Here is a 23,131-nt window from a genome sequence, read left to right on the forward strand (position 1 = left end):
ATAGTCATTATCGACAGATCATAGTTCCTACTAAGTAGATACACTTTCATTATTCATCATTCTTCGTCTGTCAAACCAATCGAAGTCCTCCCAGTCATAATGTACACAGGAGTCCTTGCCGTTTGAATTCCACTACTCTCAACAGTAGGCGCATATTTCCCTTTTTAGGGCATGAGAATGTATTACGTAATTTAGGGAGTACTCGCATCTCTAGCAAACTCGACCTCGTCCACTGTGGAGGGCGGAGCCGCTTGAGAAAGAATGGCACCAGCGTGAACCAATTACGTATGTGGGTCATGCCTTCGAGGTCGCCCATTGGCCAGAGGGCGGACATGGTTTCATTGAGCACTAGGTTTCTATCTCATTCTGTGTAGGAGAGATTTTTTCACGTTGATGGTTTCAAGGGGAGTAGTTGTAGTCTTCCCAGTCAAACTGTCCTGGGAAAAAAGTTAAGAAACTGGTTCGGCGTTCGTCAAATAACTCACCGGGGTAAACCGGAAAGGATAGTTGATCTGTGTTTTTCTAATAGTGAGTTGTCGAAAGTTGCCATCATGCCGGTTTTTCATACAAAAACCATAGAAAGTATTCTGGAGCCGGTGGCCCAGCAGATATCCCATCTGGTGATAATGCACGAAGAAGGTGAGGTGGACGGGAAAGCCATTCCGGACCTCACGGCCCCCGTGGCCGCTGTGCAGGCTGCTGTCAGCAACCTTGTTCGGGTATGTATTCTTATTTACCACACGGGCTACCGCCTTTCTCCGCCTTGACGTTATGCGGACTACCTGTCGGTCTTTGTCCCGCCTCTGTCCAGCTTCCTACTGTTGATAGTTGTAGAGGATCGTTCTGCGATATATTTATATTTTAGATACGTTTGACCTTCCATCCAAGCATTGGAATTTCGAAAAAAATGTTTTCAGAAGTTCTCGGGGCAAAGGGCATTGACGCCCATTCCTGTTGTACACGCCATGCCCCGTCCCCCTCGGTAGGCCACTGCCACCTCTTGGCGTGGGTATCGCAGGGATACAGGGATTAGACCATATAATAACTAATATTCAGACCAGCTAATGTAGACTGTTGTAGAGTTAATACTATGATAGAGTGCTTGTTCCTCGCCTCACATGCTTCAGTGTTTAATGTTGATGATCTACACACTCATCATTTTACTGTTCTTTCTTTATTACTTTTACTTCGAGAAAGTGAAGTTGAAGATATATTATTGTCCTTAAGATACAATCATTTGCACACTGGGCATGCATTGTTAGGCTTATATAGAGCCCTACTGAAAGAGACAGATGTGGCTTCCAATAGACCTGCATAACCACAGCAAGGGCTTGTGGTTTGCCGAAACCAGTGATACCTTTTATAACCAAGACAGCAAGTGATCAAAAATAGGCATGCATATCTAGCCCAGTTCCTCAGAATTCTAGATCAACCAAGTTGAATGCCATAAAGGTTTAATTTTAAACGGAAACGAAACCCATCACACATTCAAACCTGCAACATCACAAACATATTTGGCATAGGAAGCAAAACACCAAACACCCACTCTGCAAAAGTTGTTAAGATTATATCTTTCAGGGTAGTGAGCTAAACAACTCTTGGAGTCAAACAAGCTCTATTAGGTTTGTTGTGCTGGTTTTAGTCTGCTAGAAACCAACTACACAATTCCTGTTTTCCTGAAGAAGGGTTGTTTGTCTTGTTGGTTACAATGGTCCCAACCCACTTATGTTCTTTCTTTACATTTTGTGGTTTTCAACTGAGTCAACCTCATGGTTAACATTGTTCATATGTCCACACCCAAAGACTTCCTTCAACAAAAAAAAACAGGTGTTTGAAATGGTTCTTTTAAAATATTCACCAACATTACCTTTTCAACTAACAAACATTTTTCTTTCACTATTACTCTGTTTCGGGAATCATATGCAGCAAAATGAAATGGGTCAGGTCTACATTGATGGAATAATACAGATAAGATGGCTCCATTTTCAAAGGCAAACATAACTGTTTTTGTGCATATTCAATATATAAAGTATCACAGGATATCAATGCACAACATGATTTCATAGCAGTATGATGTCAGCATGATCACCAGCTCCAAAAGTAGCATCAAGGCAGGTTTGTATCCCTAATTGTACACTCTGAATGGGAAACACAGCATGAATTCATTGTAATGAATAGTCAGATGTTCCCTGGTGGGGGTTCAGATGCTGCCAGGAATTGTGTCTGAGTCATGAACTGCCAAGCAGATGATGAATTATTTCTACATGCAGGCTCTTATTTGGAACTTTCCTCCAACATTATCATATGTATACTAGCATTTGGGGACATACTCTCTTGAATTATGCTTATACTTTGTATTACTTTTACCTAGCTGGGTCTCTTTCAGGTCATTGTGTTGGATATTATTGACTCAATATGCTTTTTTCCCCCCGCCTTGAAAGATGAATGCTTGTTTTGGGTTCATGAGAAAGCAGGGCTTCCTAAACCTTGTGTGCACCGTAACTCACGTGTTTCAAATAATTCCTCAAACGTCTGATTGCCTCTATGGTCGTTCCCAGGGCCAGAGTTCAGCTCATTGTCTCTGCTGAGCTCCACTGCAAAATAACAACTTTAGTAGCACAAAAGTCATCTACCACAGGCCGACCATAATACCACACTGTTGCAAACTGTTGCATTGTCTAACCAGACACCCAAAAGTAACAGAGGAGTTTTCTTTCTAAATGGCTAGAGACCTCTGTTTTTCTAGGAACCTAAAATATCTAATAGATACTGTTGTGCTCATTATCCATAGAAAAACCGTGGACAAGAAAGATCACACGCTCTTCTTGGCTGTCTGTAGAGATAATTTCAGTTAAATTTGCAGTCTTCTGAAGTGCATTGTGACGGTCCTAATCTCATTATTACAGATGCATGGTCATGAATAGGGCTTTCAGTCTAATGGGCCACGAAACGCTGTCAACAATCCTCAGATATATTTTCTCCGTAATGGAGTTATTATTATACAGTTACATTAGTGTGTCTCATTGCCGTGTACCGACAATGAAACGTCCTCTAGTCTGAGTTCTAAACCTGAGACCCCTGAGCACTGGGATTGGTACTTTCCTTGTTTGTCCGATGAGGACAATGAAACAGCCCTCGATTTTACAGATGAATGCGGGGAATGTGAAGAATTCCCTCAAAGATCGAATCCATCTTGGATCAAAGCAGCATGGGTGCCAGTTTGATTCCCCCTCGAACAATTTCAAGCGCCTTTATTATTGACACAAAATTTAAATAGATAATATAGACGTTAACAAAAACATCTCTGGGTAACATGTTTTGTTTCAAAACCACAATTAAATGGACACGCACAGAATCTTACATATCTTGATGTATCTTCTCAAAAGTTCAAAGTATTGTAAAACTGGTGTCTGGTTTATGTGAAATGATTCACGTCTATAAAGTTGTCTTCATGTTTTGTACTCTGATTAAACACTGCTGACGGCATAACGCTATATCCTGATGAAACATCTGCATTGTTCCTAACTTGCTTCATGATGTTTAGGTACTTTATAAGGGTCAAAGCCAAGAAGCTGATAGCTGGGGCATTTTCTATATTTTATTTTATTTCCTCATGGCCTCTAAAGGCAGTGGCTGAGCAATCCATGAACATAGAAGAGACCTACATTGCACCTATTTAGACATTGCTGCATAATATTGCTCCAATGATAAAACTACATACAAGGTACAAGTGACAGCCAGTAAGCCATGCTAACATAGCGTGAGCTATGCTACTGGGAAGTTTGATGGATATTCTGCAAACCTTGAGAGGATACTTACTGCTAATTTTGGTGCTCTAGCGACATGACATTTCTACAGTGGTGCACACATGTTAACACTTAATCACCAACTAATTAGCCTTCCTAGTTGTGTTATTTCTTCAGACTTGCCAACTGCGCTGCACATTACTAAACATAACTTGTGTGTATACAAATCCTTGAAGGGATACCTCACTCCATGAAACACGAAGCAAACCTCTATTACAGATGGGGTAGGCAATTTATTCTAGATTTCTTTTGGTGTATTTGATGAAATTCTCTTTGGAGTAAGGCCTGAAGGGAAGAGTGGGATTTGTTTTCGATTATATCATTTTAAAATCTATATCTGGCTGTTTCTCCAAATTGCCTACCCTATCTTTAAACAAACCGAGATACATATCAAATATATACAATTCTTTAAAGAGGTAACTCAAAACTAATTTTCTGCTTTCTGTTGCAAGTCATGCAGACAAACCTAGCTTTCCTTTTATATTGCCTGTATCAGGGAAGGCCCGAGGACAGTTTAAGGACTTTAAAAACATGTTGATGATGTGGCGCTTGGTGTGATGGGCTGAAGAGGAGAACATTCAGGAAGGCCTGGCTGGCCGGGGGAGGGAGCCAGCCAGAGCTCCCAGCCAGGCCTGCAGCAGCTGGTGGCTCTGAGAGAGGGAGAAAAGGTGGCGGCGGGACAGCCTAGGCTTATGTTTAATCCAGGGCTAAGAAACACATCTCCTTCATGGGTGGTAGCAAACTAATGTTAGGGAGGGCAAAAAATATATACAGTGAGTCGTACCCTAAACACGTTGTTGAATCAACTCTGCTGGGGATCTGCAGTTTTCTCTCTTGGAGGCTGTTGCATTAATAATAATAATAATAATAATAATAATAATAATAATAATAATAATAATCTGACCTGCATTGGGACACTTTCTTCAGTTATAATGCAGAAATCTGTGTCCAGTGAGTGCCAGTATTTCAGAAGAAGCTGTGAGGCAGTTGTAATATTACACAGTCGGTTGTGATATATCCTTTCTCTGGTTACACGGCTGCTTTTGGCACACACATGCAATACCCATGGTGATTTGTGACTTTCGTCGCCTCAGAAACATGGGTGTACGTTGGGATACTTGGCGAAATGGGCCATGGGTGATGGTGACTGGACGAGCCCCTTTTATGCCCTTTGCCTTCGGTGCAGAGTCAGAGTCAGAGTAATCCGATACCGGACCATCAGTAAGACTGCCTTCCCGGACTTGAGGGCCATTAATGTCAGTTTAATGGAGGGCCGTGCCAGGGAACTGTACGGACGCAGTTCATCAAACGCCTCTAAAAGTCTGAGCAGAATGGGGAACTGTTTTTCAGCTCTTCTTTGTCTGCCGGGTCCTGTGGTACAGTAAGAAGGTTCCGTTGTATGAGGGTTTCCCATCGCACATCAAGGTTCATCTGTAGGACATTGCTAAGGACACCAGGGACCAAGGCCACGGGAATTCAGCCATTATGCTGTTCTCTCTGGTGACCATGACTAACATAGCTTGGTGCGAAAGCCACCCTACAAGTGAAAGGCATGCTTGTGTTGATGCAGCCTAGAAGCTTTGAAAGTGGTCTTTCTTCTTCCCTCTCAGAGCGATGGGCTGTTGTCCACAAGGCCCAGTTTGTTCTCCGGGCCTGTCCACTTTATAAAGCTACTTCACAGCGCAGGGTTCTCCCTCGTTTTTAGCCCTCTTGGCTGGAAAAAGGGAGCTCCGTGATTCCCACTCCAGATGTCAATGGCGAATGACTTGGCTGACCAAGCATTTCAATGTGGGGTGTTTGACAGCAAAGGCCAGACAATGACGCTGAGCCGGCAAAAGAAATTCCCAAAGAAAGCGGTAGGAAGTGAATTACTTAATAACAGCCACTCCTTTTTTTTTTTCTTTTAAGGCTCTCTAGGTTCTATTCATGGAGTAAGTGATTTGTGCTGAGGTCTGGGTAATTGCTAGGCCGCCCCAGTGAGCCTCTTTCTTTTTGGTATTGACTAGAGGATGAAGAAAACCTTCCACTACAGAACGGGCCCAAGCGGAGCAATCCTGTCCGGAAGAGAATGTATGGAAGGGTTGAGTTGGACTAGTGGTTGGGCCAGCGGGATATATGCTCAGAAGAAACGGGCAGTGGCTCAAAATAGAGAAGGGGGGGCGCGGCCTCTCGGGACGTTGCTTGACAACAACGGTTGTGAACTTGTGTCACGGTCCTATTTTTACAGCAAATTGTTCGGGACACAGCCCGGTCTGTAGATTTTATTTCAGACTTGAGACCGCAGGAAGGTGGAAGTTTATGGACAGACCAAAAGGAAGGGGATGCAGAAGGGAGCAATTGATATCTAAAAAGGCTAATCTTTGCGTTGTTGGGGAAGTTTTTCTACTCAGTTTATAATGTGATCTCACGGGATGGCTCTGTGCTTGTAAAATGCAAGATGGCTCAGCGCCTGCATGTCAACTTTCGGGTTTATTTGCTGCACTACAGTGCCAACTCAACGTGCTTATGACTCAACGAGTCATGTTCTCTTTTTAAATTCTGTTTATAGATATTACATATTCTGTGTTACCTTCCCACTAGTAAAACTATAGGTGTGGCAATGACACAATAGTATTAGGATAGGAGTGCATTGGAGCACACATACAGAGTGTAATCACAGATGTTTGGACTTTGCACACTTACACTTACACACTTTGATGGATTACTATTAAAATAAGTCTGCAAGTAAGAGTCATGCCTCTTGGGAAATTCCAAACTGGGATCCTTTGGTCCAACATTTAAGCGGAAGACCTTTCTTCCACTGTCCCCATGCAATTGGCCTGTGTAACACTATCAGCATGCATGTCTGCAAAATCTCTAGACATGACAACATTCTGCCTTTTGTAAGTTTGTCTAAGTGGTTAGTGTCTGTCTGCCTTATCAGTGCTTCAGTAAAAACGTGGGATCTAGTTAGAGTGTAACCGCCATAAATAGCCCATATGCAACAGTACACATCAGACATAACATGCAAAACAGTATTGTGTTGTAATAGCTAGCACTACTTCAGGCTCAAGCACGCCTCGACTAAAAAGTTTGCCACAATCCCACAGCCCTCCCGACCTCCCTAATGACGCCGGAGCACTTCTATTCTGAAAAGAAATGCGCTGGTCCATAGTTAGCCCCGACAAAGTTTTAATGGCACCTTTGTTGGTATATGTTAGCTGGCTGTCACTCTGTGTGCATGACAGGTCCCCTCTGCTAAGCTGAGGGTACCTTTTAGCATGCCATCAAATTCAGTCAGTCTAATTCACAAACACGACGCAGCCCACAGTCCCTATGGCCCAATGAAAAAGGCGTGAGGAGACGTATGTCTAGGTGCTGCTGCTGCCCCCGTTACAGGCTTCACGTCAACCATCTGGAATGAATCTGCCACCGAGCCCTGATGGACTTGCTGACAAGCTGTGCTGGCATGCCCACCCTTGGGCCAGCTCTCTATAACAAACACCAACGGATTGCATGTGTGGGCGATCGTTGGCCAATGGATTCGCATTTTAGCGTTGTGGTATTTTGCTCACCGAGCCTATTTACAATTTCAGGTGTTTTGTTCGGAGCAGGATGAATGTCACAGACAACAGTAACAGGGAATTGGGTAGCAAAACATGTTGATACCTGTCGAATATGTACCTGTGAACAGAGTTGTGTACATCGTGGGAATTGGACTTGCATTTAACAATCTAAGTTAGGGAAAGCTCCACATTGTCAGCCTGCTTATTGATATAGGCGACAAAAGGATTTCCTATAGGGCACCGAGTGATGGAATGGAGCAATGGAATTTAGCTTTGCTGCCCGACTTGTTTGCATGCAGATGTGCATTTGTTTCTTTCTCTGTGTGCAGGCGTGCACATGTTCACCAGCCCTGCACGCTCTGTGGGGTAAGTTAGGCCGTCCCACTGGAGTGGAGCTGATGACACAGGGAGTATGAGTCATCCTGGGGATGCGAATGGAGGGGTCATCTGGGAAACGCATTATAGGTCGTGGAAGTGGGGGGGGGGGAAGGGCAGGGGGTGCCTCTCCATTATTAACAATCAACGTTGAGAAATTGGCCCCACATTTAACTATTAACCACCAATGAAAAGACACATGGAAGGCTGCAGCGGGTCCCAAATGTTACTTTCTATTAAACTTGTCTCTCTTTGGCCTTCGATGAAAGGAACATATGATATGTCTTCTGTTAAAGTCCATGACTAATGTTGGAATGCTGGTCCTTTTGTGTTCCAGGTGGGGAGAGACACTGTCCAGACCACAGAGGACAAAATAATGAAAAGGGACATGCCGCCAGCCTTCAGCAAGTAAGCACGGGACAAACAACGGGGGTTTCTTTCATCGCACTCCACTGATCGGTTTGATGGGGTTCCTCGTGGGTCAGCAGAGATCTACAGGATTATCCAACTTTCTTAGGCTCTGTCTCACTCTGTCTCTGTCTCTGGGTGTCTGTGTAGTTATAGTAATGGCTATTTGTACTCAAAGGTCACATGTGGCATGTTAAGTGCTTAAATGCTAGTCTGGCGCTGTTGAAATATAAATAATACCACAAGACTTTTCATCAAGGGAAACATTTCCTTGATGGAGGGAGAGAGAGGGGGAGAAGGGGGAGAGAGAAAGACTCAAGGATATGACTTCCTTCATATTCAGGATATACAGTACACGGAGGTGGTATAAAGGGACTTTATGTCCCTATATATGCCTCAATGGTTTTAATTACCCTGTTGACTCCGTCTCAGCTGTTGTCGACCAAATTCAATACCTCGATTCAGCTCACTACTCCAATGAGCCCAATCCCTCATTTAATAAAAATCATTAAATTCTGCCCAGCTGCTGGCCACTCAGATCCCAGTCCCACCCCTGCACATCGCCTGACTTATTAAAACAGGAGAGCAAAGTAGAAGGGATGGATGACCAGGCTGGCTAAGGGGGCTCCTCCTCCACCCACCAAAAGGTCATGGATCAGGGTCATCAGGCTCGACACATTTGGCGCCTTGAAGTCACATCGTCGTCACCCTGTAGTCAGCCATCAGCACATGTGCCAGAATGCGTCGTTCAACCACCCCCCCCCCCCCCCCCCCCCCCAACTAAATATAGTGTTCGCAGGGGTTTGGTTAATGCATGGCTGTCTATGGCCACGCACAACTAGCTGGGCTTCTGACACACACATTCACTCCCACACAAAATCACTCACACTAACAGACATTCAAATAAATACACATGCACATTTACCCCTGCCCCTAAATGCTATGGTCATACATTAGTCATCCATTAGGCCGTAGCCTTCAAGCGAGGGGGGGGGACGGGGAAGGCTGGAGCAAAGTTTTCCCTTCTGTGGACACTTAACAATGCATTTTAAGTATGTGGAAAATACTGATAATGTCCCCACTGTTATCCAGACAGCCTTTGGCCTGCAGGCAACGTTAGGAAGTCTGGCTTCCACGGGAACAGGAACATGTGTCAATGCTTGGCTCGCTGCCCGTGTCTACGCACAAACGTCTGCTGTGATACACACAGGTGGTGCTCGTAGCGTCCGCAAGGGGCAAAGCCACCATCCTCATCTTCCTGAAGTTCTATTGAACAATATTATTAATCAAAGTCCTTGGGAAAACATTTGATAGATATCCATCTTTAAGAGAGGTTTGTATTGAATATGTGGCTAGCCAAGATGTAGTCCCTGGTCATGTTCCTATTTCAGTTACAGGAAGTCTTGGTCCCCCCCCCCCCCCCCCCCCCGAATCGAGCCTTGATCGCTGGTTCTCTAAACCATTTATAAATTGTATCTGTCGCGGTTTATTTCTTTTATTTCAACTAGACTCATTTTCACACAAAGTCTTGTCCCTAATCTTGCATTGTATAATAATTGATGCTGAATGTGGTTTGTGAGCATTGTACGAGAATTGGACTGCTTATTTTATCATAGTGCTGCCTTCTGGGCCAGGTCATTCTTGGAAAAGAGATTTTTATCTCAATGAATTTTGGTTTAATAACGGATATCGATTGATTGCCACGTGTGTTTGCCTCCTCTCCACACAGGGTTGAGACCGCCTGCACTAAGCTGGTGCAGGCCGCCTCCATGCTGAAGGCCGACCCGTACTCCGTGCCTGCCCGGGATTACCTCATCGACGGCTCGAGGGGCATCCTCTCGGGAACCTCGGACCTGCTCCTCACCTTCGACGAGGCGGAGGTAGACGCATGGAACTCGTCACCTTTTCCCCCTGAGGAGGACTCAAGCTGCTATATGCTGCCCCAGCGTCTATCTATAGTGGACCAGGCTTCTTGTCACCTGAGCTGTCCGTTTACAGCGGCCACGGCAGTTTCTTGTTAAGGCAGGGGGCGTGGTCCCTGCTCGTAAGCCCCGCCCACAGTCCCAAAAAACCTGCCATTATAGTGTTAAGAAACTGAATAATGGTTAAAGGTTTATCCTTCAAAAGTGTATGAGCTCTATTGTGGTTAGCTGCAGCTGTAAATAATAAATGGTACATTCATAACCCTTCACATTACTAAAAGCCCAGATAGAATCAGGCGAATTTCACACACGTGTTTACGCAGACACTTGTAATAACTTTATGATCGTGTATCAGCCCCCTGCTTTTTATGAGGCTGTGTTAAAAAGTGCGGGATCAGCTTTGGGCTCCGCCGGCGTCCCAGAGCTGTCTGCTGGGGGTGGGGTGTGGTGGGGTGGGTTGGGGTGGGGCTATTGGCTATCAGTCAGCCCTTTTGACAGCGCAGGGTCATCACACCCCTAAGCAGAGGACGGTTGATGGCTGAGTGGGGTGGATGAGTGTGTGTGTGTGTGTGGGGGTGGATTAACTGTTGGTGCAGCAGCAACAGCTCATATACATGCAGCTGGGGAGGACAATGGGGAAGAATGTCTGCAGCCAGCAGTATCAAAGTCCAACGAGGGCATTGGCTTTGACTGACATCGGGTGGGGGAAATCTGCGGTTTGCATATTGTATTAGTTCTTGGGTTAGGGAGGGAATTGTAATTCACGTGTGTTTGATGTCTATTTCTATGAACCATGTTTTTCTATTATTGTAGGTGCGTAAAATCATCCGAGTATGCAGGGGCATCCTCGAATACCTGACGGTGGCCGAGGTGGTGGAATCGATGGAGGACTTGATCACGTACACGAAAAACCTGGGACCAGGTTCGAGTCTTTTTCCTTATAAAAAATTCTAACTAAGAGGGAACAGTGATGGACGCCAGGTTATTCAGGCCCATAGAAAAAACATTGGTATCACAGTACCAGTGTTGGGCAGGTTACCTTAAAAAAAGTAATTAGTTACAGTTGCTAGTTACTTCTCCCGAAAAGTAACCGCGTTATTCGAATCACTGCACAATGCCCTGATACCCAACCTTGACCCCTGTGTTCACTTAACGTATTTGGCTTGGTCTCAGCCTGGTCAGCAATGTTAAGCACCTTTCCTGTGCCCTTGACTAGGGATGACGAAGATGGCCAAGATGATCGACGAGAGGCAGCAGGAGCTGACTCATCAGGAGCACCGCGTCATGCTGGTCACCTCCATGAACATGGTGAAGGAGCTGCTGCCAGTCCTCATCTCAGGTACCCCCACGGCCCCCCGCATTCAATTCAGCCCAGCTTTATTTATCGAGCGCGCTTCATGCAGACAGTATATCGCTGAGTATGCTTAACATGAACATACAATACAAGAATAAAATAAAATATAATGTGTGCAATAAAAAGAAAAGGAGGTGCTTACGTTAAACAATAATGTTACTAGTATAATATCAATAAAAATACAGGAGTTAACCATGTACAAAGGAACTACGATGGAATAGAATAAGGCATTAATGTTGTGTCGTCTATGTATGGGTTTTAAGAACGCTAAATAGATTGATAGAATATAGCTGGTTTCTTACTACATTAGCATTGTATGCCCCTTGAGTGTTCTTTGCTGCTCCTACCGCATTGCTGTGTCAGATGTGCACCACTGACTGAGAAAAGGGCCGGAGAGGCAAGAACTGGGACCGAACAGTGTATTGGAGTATTCTGATTGGTCGTTATCTCTCTGCACCGCCCGTGTCCTCCAGGTATCAAGATCTTCGTGAGCACCAAGACGTCAAGGAGCCAGGGCGTGGAGGAAGCCCTGAAGAACCGCAACTTCACCTTCGAGAAGATGAGCGCCGAGATCCACGAGATCATCAGGGTGCTGCAGCTCACCTCCTGGGACGAGGACGCCTGGGCCAATAAGGTAAAGCGAGCTGACCTCCGACCTATACCCCCTCCCCTCCCCCCTCCTCACTGTAACCTGTAGCCTCTGCTTTCACAGACACGCGTGCTCGCTTCGTATATTTTTAAACATTTTAAACCTGGACCTCTGTAGTCGATTAGCTAAGGCTGGTCGGTGGGGCATTTTAATTGGTCGCTTATCCCACAACATTCCTTGTTGTGGGTTAAGCGACTTTTAGCCTTTTCTTAGCACACTGCTCCCTGACCCCTGCCCAGCTTGTTCTGGGGAGACGGCTGGCTGGATGAGGACTTAATCACCCCGTTGTATTTGAATCTTTATGTCATTTTGGGCCGTTCCACCCTTTGTTGACCACTTCTTCATTCTTCATATCATGAAAAGAGGCTGAAGGACCCCAGTTGCTTTGTCGTTGCAATATAACGCTTTGTGGGAGAATGACGACTCCAGTCCGCTGTTTAGTTTGTGTAGCAGGCCCTGCCCGCTCATATGTTCCTCATTGTTTCGTACCGCGACGCATGCACAGCCTCCACGCTGCTCTCCTTCCTGGGCCCGTCCTTTCTCTTCTCTGTGTCGCAACCTTTCTGGTCTCTCAGTTGGTACGTCCCGGTTAAATGTTTTTTTTTTTTGTATTTATGTTGTTCTACCTTTCTTTTTTTTGTACCATTCCGTTATCTCCCCCTTCCTGTCCCCCCTCTTCCCCCCCCCTGTAGAAGGTAAGCTTTCCCTGTCTCACCCAGCTCGGTTGTGAGACAGCATGCTCTGGTAGATGTGCATTTTTGTGTGTGTGTGTGTGTGTGTGTGTTGTCTTGTGCCATGTGGTGCTCCATGTGTGTTTTTCGCAGTAGTGCCACAGTTTCCCATGTAGAACTGTCCAGGACTGAATTGCTTGTAGCAGTATTATCATTATTATTTATTTGGATGCCTAACTCCATCCTGTATCACTGCTTATGGAATGATTCTGCTTCTACTTATTTTTTTGTTTCATTGCCAAAATTATTCGAGAAAAGGTTTTGCAGATGCATTGCATTTGGTGGTTGTTGGTTTTGCTTGCAATAATATGCCATTGTGTGCACATCTTTGCGCCCTCCTACTATGTCAGGTGAACTAAGTCAGGTGAACAAAATGCCTTTCCGTTGATCAACAGCTCTCAGTGCCGTTGCATTGGGTTGGGTGCTGATGACTCAAAGCCCCTAGGTGTTCTGTTTCTTCCTTCCGCCCTCAATAATCCCGTTTCATCGATTGCTTCCCGAGCCACACGTTGACCTAACAGCCATAGGAGAAGGGCACATGATACATAGCTTGAATGGTGTTCTTTGGTTTGCATTATCATTTTTAGTTGTAATACATTTGTGCATTATGGTTAATGAACCCAACAAACTTTCTGTCCCTATAAATACTGTCTAAACCCCTCTTTCCAAATTTTACTAATTGTGTTTCACTGTGATTAATAGCATCCTCTGAGTGTGTTACTATCGTTTGTATTTGCCTTTGATATGAGGAGACCATTTGAAGGTCTATTGTTCAGTTTCGACAGACAATAAGATATATATATATATATTTTTTTTGTACCCTCTAACTTAACCCACTTCCTCACAGTAAATAACATAGTCAGTTGCTTAAGCGCACCCAAGTGCCAACTCATTGTTGTGCACATGGTTAGCACGCAAACACGCAAACACAAAATACACGGCCACAGCAATGACATATTCCCTCATCACCTTCTACTTCCTGCTTGGTTTGGTTTTGTTCAACTGTATTTGCCCGTTATGCCTCAACCAAACACGCCCACCCTCCTTCGGTTACAGCCTACAGTACAGTATTCATAGAAGTGTTAAAGACGTTTATATATACACACATTAAAACCCCTTCAAGTCACATTATCAATGCTGACATGATCATATACTTTAGATTTTCTAGAAGGGGTTCCACATTATGCTATATTATTATTCCGTGTGTACAGGGGCTTTTCAACATAATGTCTAAACCTGATAAATGTCTGATTTATATCCGACATTTGAGGAAGCCACTTGTGCCATTCAAATGTCTATATCCACTTAGCCATTCAGTGTTCTCTGCCTGCTTATTTTCTCCATGTCCTTCTTAAAGGGCTCTGCGTTGTTCCCTCGTTTTGGCCAATGAATAGACTCATTGTCAAGTCGATCAGTTCTCAAACAGATAATTGTATTTCCAGCCAGTCCAATTGAGTAACAATGGGTAGTCTCTTGGCTTTCTCTGATGGAACATGCTTGTTCTGGACGGTGGAAACTAAAGTTTTGAACCCCACCCCCCCCCCCCCCGAGAAGCTTTTATCTTACGAAACAGTGTTTCGTAAGATAACTGTATTTAAACGAAACAGTGTTTCGTAAGATAACTGCCAATGGATGACAATACTTCTCTTTTATTGCACAGAAGATGAATGCTTGTATCACTCACTCCCCGATCCTCCCCCCTGCTCCTCCACCTCCCTGCATTTCCACATGTACACATGGGTCTCTACACCTTCTGTAGCCTCGTGGGTAATCAGTAATCACTGATGTGACTGTCCTGGTTCTTACCTCATCGCAAGTTTTTAAATACACTGTGATCTCATTCCAAATGAGTCACGGCTAGAGTTTTGAGGAGCCGCGTGTTTGTTTGGTATCCAATGACAACCTAATGCAGACATGGATGGACATGTTACTAGGCTGGGTTTTCCACGGAAAGGTTGAAATTTACATGGTTCCAAAGAAAGAAGTTTAACTCTTTACACAGCTTTAATAAAAAGCAAACATTGATGCTTATAGACGAATGGGGAACAACAGTTATTATGTACATGAATTGAATGACTTCAGGTTTATTGATTTAATATTAATTCCCCCCCCCCTCCCCCCCCTCCTAAACCTCAAGGACACGGAGGCCATGAAGAGGGCCCTGGGGCTCATCGACTCCAAAATGGCGCAGGCCAAGAACTGGTTGAGGGACCCCAACGCCCAACCAGGTAATCGATGAACGGAATCCATATCCTTTTGATTTTCTTTCAGTTTATGTTTTGGACTCCTGCTCCCCAACATGATATTAAAGGTGACATATGATACCACCAGGTGTGAGTGGGATTAGCCGTTACCAGCCGTGTTGAAAATCTGCCTCTTCTGACATCACAAATGGGCCCGTCCACCTAGATGTATGACTGATAGATGATGTGTGCTACAGTCCACCGGGGAGGCTGGTAGACTGATCTATCCAGCACACATCTAGGTGGACACGCCCACTTGTGATGTCAGAGAAGGCCGATTTTAAAAACGGCTAATCACAATCGCACAGGCTGGTATAATCTGTCACCTTTTAGATAAAGGTTCACGTTTTTGCGTCCACACCTGACACCTTGTCTTTTGTGTGTGTGTGTGCGTAGGCGACGCAGGGGAGCAGGCCATCCGCCAGATCCTGGACGAAGCCGGGAAGGTCGGAGAGCTGTGTACCGGAAAGGAGCGCCGGGATGTGGTGGGAACGGCCAAGACCCTGGGACAGATGACCGATCAAGTGTCCGAAATGCGCGCAAGGTAAGGGTTGGGCTGTTCCGTCTTTTCATGTTTCAAACGTTTGTAATTTTACATTTCTCCTTTTGAATTGTAGCACATTATTTGATTTTTTTTTTTTTATAGTAGCATAGATTGCCTAGGTGGTCTTACTTTTTTTCATCCTTTGTGCATGAGCTATAAATTCCATGGCTAAACAGACATTAGCGTAGGCGAGAGATACCGGGGATTAATGTGTTATATTGGATTTATACGACTCCCTTTGAAACGCTGGATGTTGACAGAAACCCAAAGATAACCAATATCAAAACCAGCTGTTTGGTATTCACGGAAAATCCTTGACTCTGGCTACTCCAAACATTGACAATTCCCCTGCCTTTCCCACTAGCACAGGCAATGACCTGGTTTATAAACCATTTGGTTTATAAACCAAATGCCTGCAAGGCATCATCCAGTTCCTGGTGTAAACAAGCACTGCACTAAACAGTGCATGCACATTATAGAGCCAGCAATCGCTACACACACGCCCCCCCCCCCCCCCCCCCCTCAAAGCAGTGTATAACAGTGCTGCAGATGAGGCCGGTGGTGAACATGCTCTGTGGTGTGTCGGCTCCAGAGGTCAGGGGTCGTCTCCGGCTGCCATGCAGAAGGCCCAGCAGGTGTCCCAAGGACTGGACGTGCTCACAGGCAAGGTGGAGAACGCCGCGCGCAAGCTGGAAGCCATGACTAACTCCAAACAGGCCATCGCCAAACGGATTGACGCGGCACAGGTGAGCCTTAACTTCCACTGCGCTTGTATATAACTGTGTGTACATATTGATCCGCTCCTCTGTCATACCTCTCCCGGCTCTCTTCAAACCTCGCTTTTTCGAGATTTGACATTAGATTAATCTAAGCTTCTACAGAGTCCGGGCAATTCGACCTAGATCCCAATAGGCTTAAAGTTACCGTCAACAAGACAGAATGGGTTTCAAGCACATGTCAAACTAAGAAGAGTAGTATTATGGTAGTATAGATTAGTAGTATATTAGCATTAAGATTTGTAGCGTAGTGTACCTTTAACCAAGCGACCAAACCGTGGCTCATGGATGACCGCGTCCGACCATGTTGCCTGCAGAGCTGGCTGGCGGACCCCAACGGGGGGCCGGAGGGAGAGGAGAACATCAGGGCCCTGCTCGCCGAGGCCAAGAGGATCGCCGACATGTCGGAGGACCCCAAGGAGAGGGAGGACATCCTGCGCTCCATCGGGGAGATCGCCGCCCTCACCGCCAAGCTCTCGGACCTCCGGCGACAGTAAGGCTGAGGGGCTTATGAACGCAGGACGGAAACGGCCTCACCTTTTTGTTGGTTCAATTTGAAATATATAAATATGAAACCCCATTGTGGACTGTCAAAACCATTCATATCGTTTTTACTCATTAAATTCCAACTGACCACTTTAAATTGACTATCGACTGGGTTAGATGTTAATGGGAGCACAAGTAATTATTATTTTTTATTTTTTTGTGTTGTGCCAAGTGTAGGGTCGGTTAAAGGCCTACACCGTGAGAGGGAGTGAGTTGAACAAAGATCATGGCTGAATGATCTGGACATAGATAATGTCACAATTAACCTGGGGTCTTAACGAACCGGCCCAATCCCTACCTTAAATATATATGTTTTACAAATAGTCAATTTATTGATATGTTTACTTATACTCGAATTTCTAACCCTTCAGGGGCAAGGGTGATACACCGGAGGCCAGGGCCTTGGCCAAGCAGATCGCCACTGCCCTGCAGAACCTGCAGTCCAAGACCAACAAGGCGGTGGCCAACAGCAGGCCGGCCAAGGCCGCCGTGCACCTGGAGGGGAAGATCGAACAGGCGCAGCGCTGGATCGAAAACCCCAACGTGGACGACAGCGGAGTGGGTGAGTCCTGGTGATCTCCTCCATAGCCTCTGTCCATCGCCCTCCCCAGTGCCACCACCACCATCACCACCATCACCCCCTCTGTCCTAGGAATGACGGTGTAGACATTAACACACTGGTGGACGTTCCTTCCATCGTTTTTTCTACACATTCACTGTACTGTACCCCTAAGTGTTGTGGAGGTCTGGGGTTCTTCAAGTTGACGGCTGTAGTCAACTCTTCCTTGGATCATTTACACAGACTAGTCAACCTTGTTTATAGCAGTAAGAGCACTGCTCCCTGGGTTGGGACCTGTGTGTGTGTGTGTGTGTGTGTGTGTGTGTGTGTGTGTGTGTGTGTGTGTGTGTGTGTGTGTGTGTGTGTGTGTGTGTGTGTGTGTGTGTGTGTGTGTGTGTGTGTGTGTGTGTGTGTGTGTGGAACCGAACTGGTCTGGCGTCCCATTCATGGTATCCCGTTGCCTGACACCCGTAGGGAGCTGGCACAGCCCCCAGCCCCTCGCTGCCGAGGAACAGGGCAGAGGACGGACACATGGATCGACAGCAGAACGTTGATCCATGCACAAGGAGGCTAAATCTGCAAAGCATTAACCCGACATGTGTGTGTGTCTGTGACCCTAGGCCAGGCAGCCATCCGGGGTCTGGTGGCGGAGGGCCGGCGACTTGGCAACGCCCTGCCGGGCCCCTACCGACAGGAGCTGCTGGGTAAGTGTGAGCAGGTGGAGCAGCTCATGGCCCAGCTGGCCGACCTGGCCGCCCGGGGTGAAGGGGACTCCCCCCAGGCCCGGGCTGTGGCTCACCAACTCCAGGAAGCTCTGAAGGTAAGAAAACCCCCCTCACCCCCTCCTCTATCTCACAAACCCATACTCATGCTTGTGAGTTAGAGACAATCTCGCCCTCTGCTGGCCACTTATGATATCGAATCAACAGCTATTATATGTTTAGTGATAGAGTGCTAAAGTGAAAACGTCACGTTGTCCTGGCAACCGGATTTTCAGTTCTAAACAACCGAAGATGGCGTTTTCCATTGCTGCCATGTGTTGTTTCATTCAAAATGAAAATAATTCTATTTCAAGAGGTGAAAATCACTACCAATCGAAACATGTCGAGGCATTCCTGTATTCCGCTGGGGTATTAAAGGAAAAGTTTGACGATGTTACTTTAGTTCTTTTTTTTATGTGAAGACAATCCATTCTCAATATTACTTACATCATTGGTAAAGCACACTCCCAAATCAATTCGCAAAAAAATCGTTCATTTTCTATAAAACGTTTGTGTGGCATAGGATTTCCCCTTGTTCATTTGGTTTGTGTAGAACCGAAAATCGGTTGCTATGGAAACGTGATGTCACCCTTTTAGTACTCTATTGTCACACAAATGCCAAACGTGCGATACCTTTGTAACATACCCCCCTTCCCCCCCCTCGGTGCAGGACCTGAAGGGTAAGATGCAGGAAGCGATGACTCAGGAGGTGTCAGACATCTTCAGCGACACCACCACCCCCATCAAGCTGCTGGCCGTGGCGGCCACCGCCCCTCTGGAAGCCGCCAACAGGGATGAGGTCAGAGATTCCCCCTCTCCACTGGTTTCTGTTGACTGTCTGACTATAAAAGAGGTTTTAGCAGAGATTATTATTTAATTTTTTCATTCATTCGTTCATTTGACAGGGACAGTGCACGTTGAAACTTCGCTACAAATGCGCCAGTTTTTTTATCATCATCCGTCTTTCTCACAATATCAATTAAAGATAAAATATGAATGACATATACTCTCTCTAGATAGATAGATTGAAAGACAGAAAGAATACACTGTTGATTGAACCTCCCCAGCCAAAAGCCTAATCGCACCGTTCCATTGGGCCCGTCTCAGGTGTTTGACGATAGAGCCGCTAACTTCGAGACCCACTCCAATAAGCTGGGGGCCACAGCGGAAAAGGCAGCCGCCGTGGGAACGGCCAACAAGACCACCGTGGAGGGAATCCAGGCCGCGGTCAAGTCCACCAGAGACCTGACGCCACAAGTATGGCCCGTTTTTATCACCATGCATGAAACCGTTTAGGATTAACACGCAATAAACTGCTGCACTGCACTGGAAAAGAAAAAAAGAAAACACGAAAAGTTCATGTTCCGTTTTTATAACGGTTGAGTTCTACCATCTCTGTGTGGACTGACGTATGATGAATGGTTTTTATTATTCAGGTGGTCTCTGCCGCTCGTATCCTGCTGAGGAACCCAGGCAACCAGGCCGCCTATGAGCACTTTGAGACCATGAAGAACCAGTGGATCGACAACGTTGAGAAAATGACAGGTGGGCTTTAGCCATGACCTGCCCTTTACCATGTCGGCCCTTACACATTGACCGAGCCTCAGAGATGAACTGATTGCGGTTGGGTTCTAGGGATGGTGGACGAAGCCATCGACACCAAGTCCCTGCTGGACGCCTCCGAGGAGGCCATCAAGAAGGACCTGGAGAAGTGCCGCGTCGCCATGGCGAACCATCAGCCCCAGATGCTGGTCGCCGGGGCAACCAGCATCGCCCGCAGGGCCAACCGAATCCTCCTGGTGGCCAAGCGGGAGGTGGAGAACTCTGAGGACCCAAAGTTCAGGGAGACGGTGAAGGCCGCGTCCGACATGCTCAGCCAGACCATCTCTCCCATGGTGATGGATGCCAAGGCAGTGGCTGGAAACATCCACGACCCAAGTACGTATCATTATACATTTATATATGTCAAATTAGCTTTTAGCTCGGGTGTCGCTCATGTCGCTCTTCGATGGTGCATACTGTAGAGCAGCCTTGAACCCCGAGTGATTTTGGCCGCGGTTGTCTGCCCTCACGGCAGATCTTCAGAAGGGCTTCCTGGACTCGGGCTTCAGGATCCTTGGGGCTGTAGCCAAGGTCAGGGAGGCGTTCCAGCCTCCGGAGCCAGACTTCCCCCCGCCTCCTCTCGAACTGGATCAGCTCCACGTAAGTGCTGTCACGAACAACACCGTGCCGAACGGAACTTTGAATCTCAATTCGGATTTATGTAAATCGACTTGGACTCCCACCCCGCAGCTGAACGACGAGCCGGCGCCGCCCAAGCCCCCGCTCCCAGAGGGTGAAGTCCCGCCCCCCAGGCCCCCTCCCCCAGAGGAGAAGGAAGACGAGTTCCCTGAGGCGAAGGCCGGCGAGGTGGTGAGCGAGCCCATGATGATGGCCGCCCGGCAGCTCCACGAAGAGGCTCGCAAATGGTCCAGCAAGGTGCGTCTCCGGCGTGGTCCGTCGCCAGGGTGACGCAAACACCGGTTGCCTGATCCTTATGACGTCATTCGTTTGTTTTAATTTGTTCACATTTTTCCTTGACGATTTTCCGACACTGAATCAATACGCACCCCGTGTCTCCCCGGTTCCGTTTTTTTTTAGGGTAATGACATCATCGGCGCGGCCAAGCGGATGGCCTTGCTCATGGCTGAGATGTCGCGCCTGGTGCGGGGCGGCAGTGGGAACAAACGCGCCCTGATCCAGTGCGCCAAGGACATCGCCAAGGCCTCGGACGAGGTCACGCGGCTGGCCAAGGAGGTGGCCAAGCAGTGCACCGACAAACGCATCCGGACCAACCTGCTCCAGGTCAGTCCGGTCTCCACGTCCTCAACCCAAAGGCGCGTCAGAACTGTGAATCGATTGGCCATCGGTTCACGGTGAGATTTTGTTGGAGATTGACGATGGCTGACTCAGCTGTTGTGATCTTGCCCTAGGTGTGCGAGCGCATTCCCACCATCAGCACGCAGCTGAAGATCCTGTCCACGGTCAAGGCCACTATGTTGGGTCGCACCAATATCAGCGATGAGGAGTCTGAGCAGGTTCGTCTTCGGCCATGACAGCCGTCGCATTGGTCTCGCTCGATGGGAACGATCTCAATGACTTTTCAGAACGATCTCATTTATTTTGTCTAAAAAAACTATTCTGATGGTGTTTCTCCTCCTCTTGGTCCAGGCCACTGAGATGTTGGTCCACAACGCCCAGAACCTGATGCAGTCCGTGAAGGAGACGGTGAGGGAGGCTGAGGCTGCCTCCATTAAGATCCGGACTGACGCAGGGTTCACTCTCCACTGGATCAGGAAGACCCCCTGGTACCAGTAAAAGAGACTGGCCACTGGTAGTTTGTTGTGTGCTGGTTCTGGCCAACTGGCATGAGGATGAGAATGATGATGATGATCAGGATGATGATGAGAAGTTTGTTTGGAGGAGCACTTCCTCAAAGCTGTTGAACCCACATCCCCTCAACCAAAGATGGTGAGAGAAAACGATGCCATGATCTGCTATTTTTCCTACTGGTTTTGCATCTGTTCAGATGGCCATGGCTGTTGTACTAGAATGTAAACATGGGACACTTGGTGCAAAATATACGTTTTTGGTTATTACTGGGGATGTGTTTTTTGTATATATATATTGATTTGATTTGGGCTTTTCATATATTCTACAGGCAATTGTTGTCACACTTTCAGATACAGTGAACACTACACATTTTTGCGATGAAGTTTTCATATCTTAAATCTTATTGTGTTCTTCTGCATGTACTCACTGCTATTATACACATGAACCATTAAGGAGTTGTTGTAAGCACAGCGTGGCTAGACCGAGCTCACACAAAATGATAGTGTTAGGTTGTCTGTTTACAATAGATTGCTGTTAAAATTAATAAACACTGTACATTATTTTAAATTGTGTAAGACATCTACAATGTTTTTCCCTGACTTTTGCCAAAGAAGTTTTCTGTTATGAATTATTTTTAGCTGGGATTTAGCAAGGTTATAATTTATGCAAAAATAAGGTTTCATAATTTATGCAAAAACAAATTAAGGGCTTTTCAACCTTAACCTCACCTTAACACCTACACTAGAACATTAAGGGACATTTTAGTGGTTATAATGAAATGTACTTTATTGCCAGCTATTTCACTATTTGTTCTTGGGGTTGTCTCTTTCCCTTGCTTGATACTTGGTGATTACACCGAGCAAGAAGGGGATATCTGGCCCATACTAACCTATTTCCCCCCATTCTTCTGTGAAATGATCTTGTCAAGATTTTCATGCTTATCATTTATATATTTTTTTATGTTGGTGTTGTGCACAATCATTGAAATATGAGGAGGGTCAAGGGAACGGCCGGGGCTGAGTAAATTAACAATTATTTCATGAAACATTATCCTAAAAGCCAAATGTGTCTGAAGAAATGCAAGTCTGTTCATTCTACCGCAATTATATTTTACACAGGAAAATGTGTGTATGCAACAGTACTGTGTATTTTGAAATGTATAAAAACGAACGATGTAATGTTTAATCGTTTTGCCCACAACCCAGCGTGCCTTTAAGAAAGACTTTTTTTTCCAAAGCTCTTATGATACTGTAATACGAGTCACAGGGTGACTCGTATTACTTTTTTCAAATGATTGTTGTATATGATTCTTTAAAGAAGTAATGCTATCTTTAAAAACTCTGACAGATCCACTTTAATAACGCAAAGCCTATTGCTCTTCATTTTTTTGCTTAATAAAACATTAAAATAATGCAAACCTGTTTGCGGTTCATGACATCGTCAGTCCGGCATAAACATTGCTCACAATTTTGCAATAAAGCTTTTATAGCACTTCAATGTGTTTAACATCATTTTCTTCAGAAACAAACTACTTTCTAAT

At 45.9% G+C, this 23,131-nt stretch overlaps 1 protein-coding gene across 1 annotated transcript; it reads left to right on the top strand.

Annotated features, from left to right (window-relative positions):
• Nucleotides 1-376: 376 nt before the first annotated feature.
• On the top strand, nucleotides 377-23,088 carry vclb (vinculin b). The gene is made up of 21 exons (XM_030339629.1): nucleotides 377-719; nucleotides 8,064-8,134; nucleotides 9,864-10,014; nucleotides 10,870-10,978; nucleotides 11,273-11,395; nucleotides 11,884-12,044; nucleotides 14,928-15,018; nucleotides 15,430-15,577; nucleotides 16,170-16,323; nucleotides 16,671-16,846; nucleotides 17,271-17,461; nucleotides 18,079-18,278; nucleotides 18,890-19,018; nucleotides 19,327-19,476; nucleotides 19,656-19,764; nucleotides 19,855-20,157; nucleotides 20,297-20,421; nucleotides 20,512-20,697; nucleotides 20,860-21,063; nucleotides 21,192-21,296; nucleotides 21,430-23,088. The coding sequence occupies exons 1-21, from the start codon at nucleotides 552-554 to the stop codon at nucleotides 21,574-21,576; spliced, it is 3,201 nt and encodes a 1,066-aa protein (XP_030195489.1). The 5' UTR covers nucleotides 377-551; the 3' UTR covers nucleotides 21,577-23,088.
• The last annotated feature ends 43 nt before the right edge of the window (nucleotides 23,089-23,131 follow it).

Source organism: Gadus morhua, chromosome 18 (genome assembly GCF_902167405.1).
Source record: "Gadus morhua chromosome 18, gadMor3.0, whole genome shotgun sequence".
Taxonomy (NCBI): Eukaryota; Metazoa; Chordata; class Actinopteri; order Gadiformes; family Gadidae; genus Gadus; species Gadus morhua.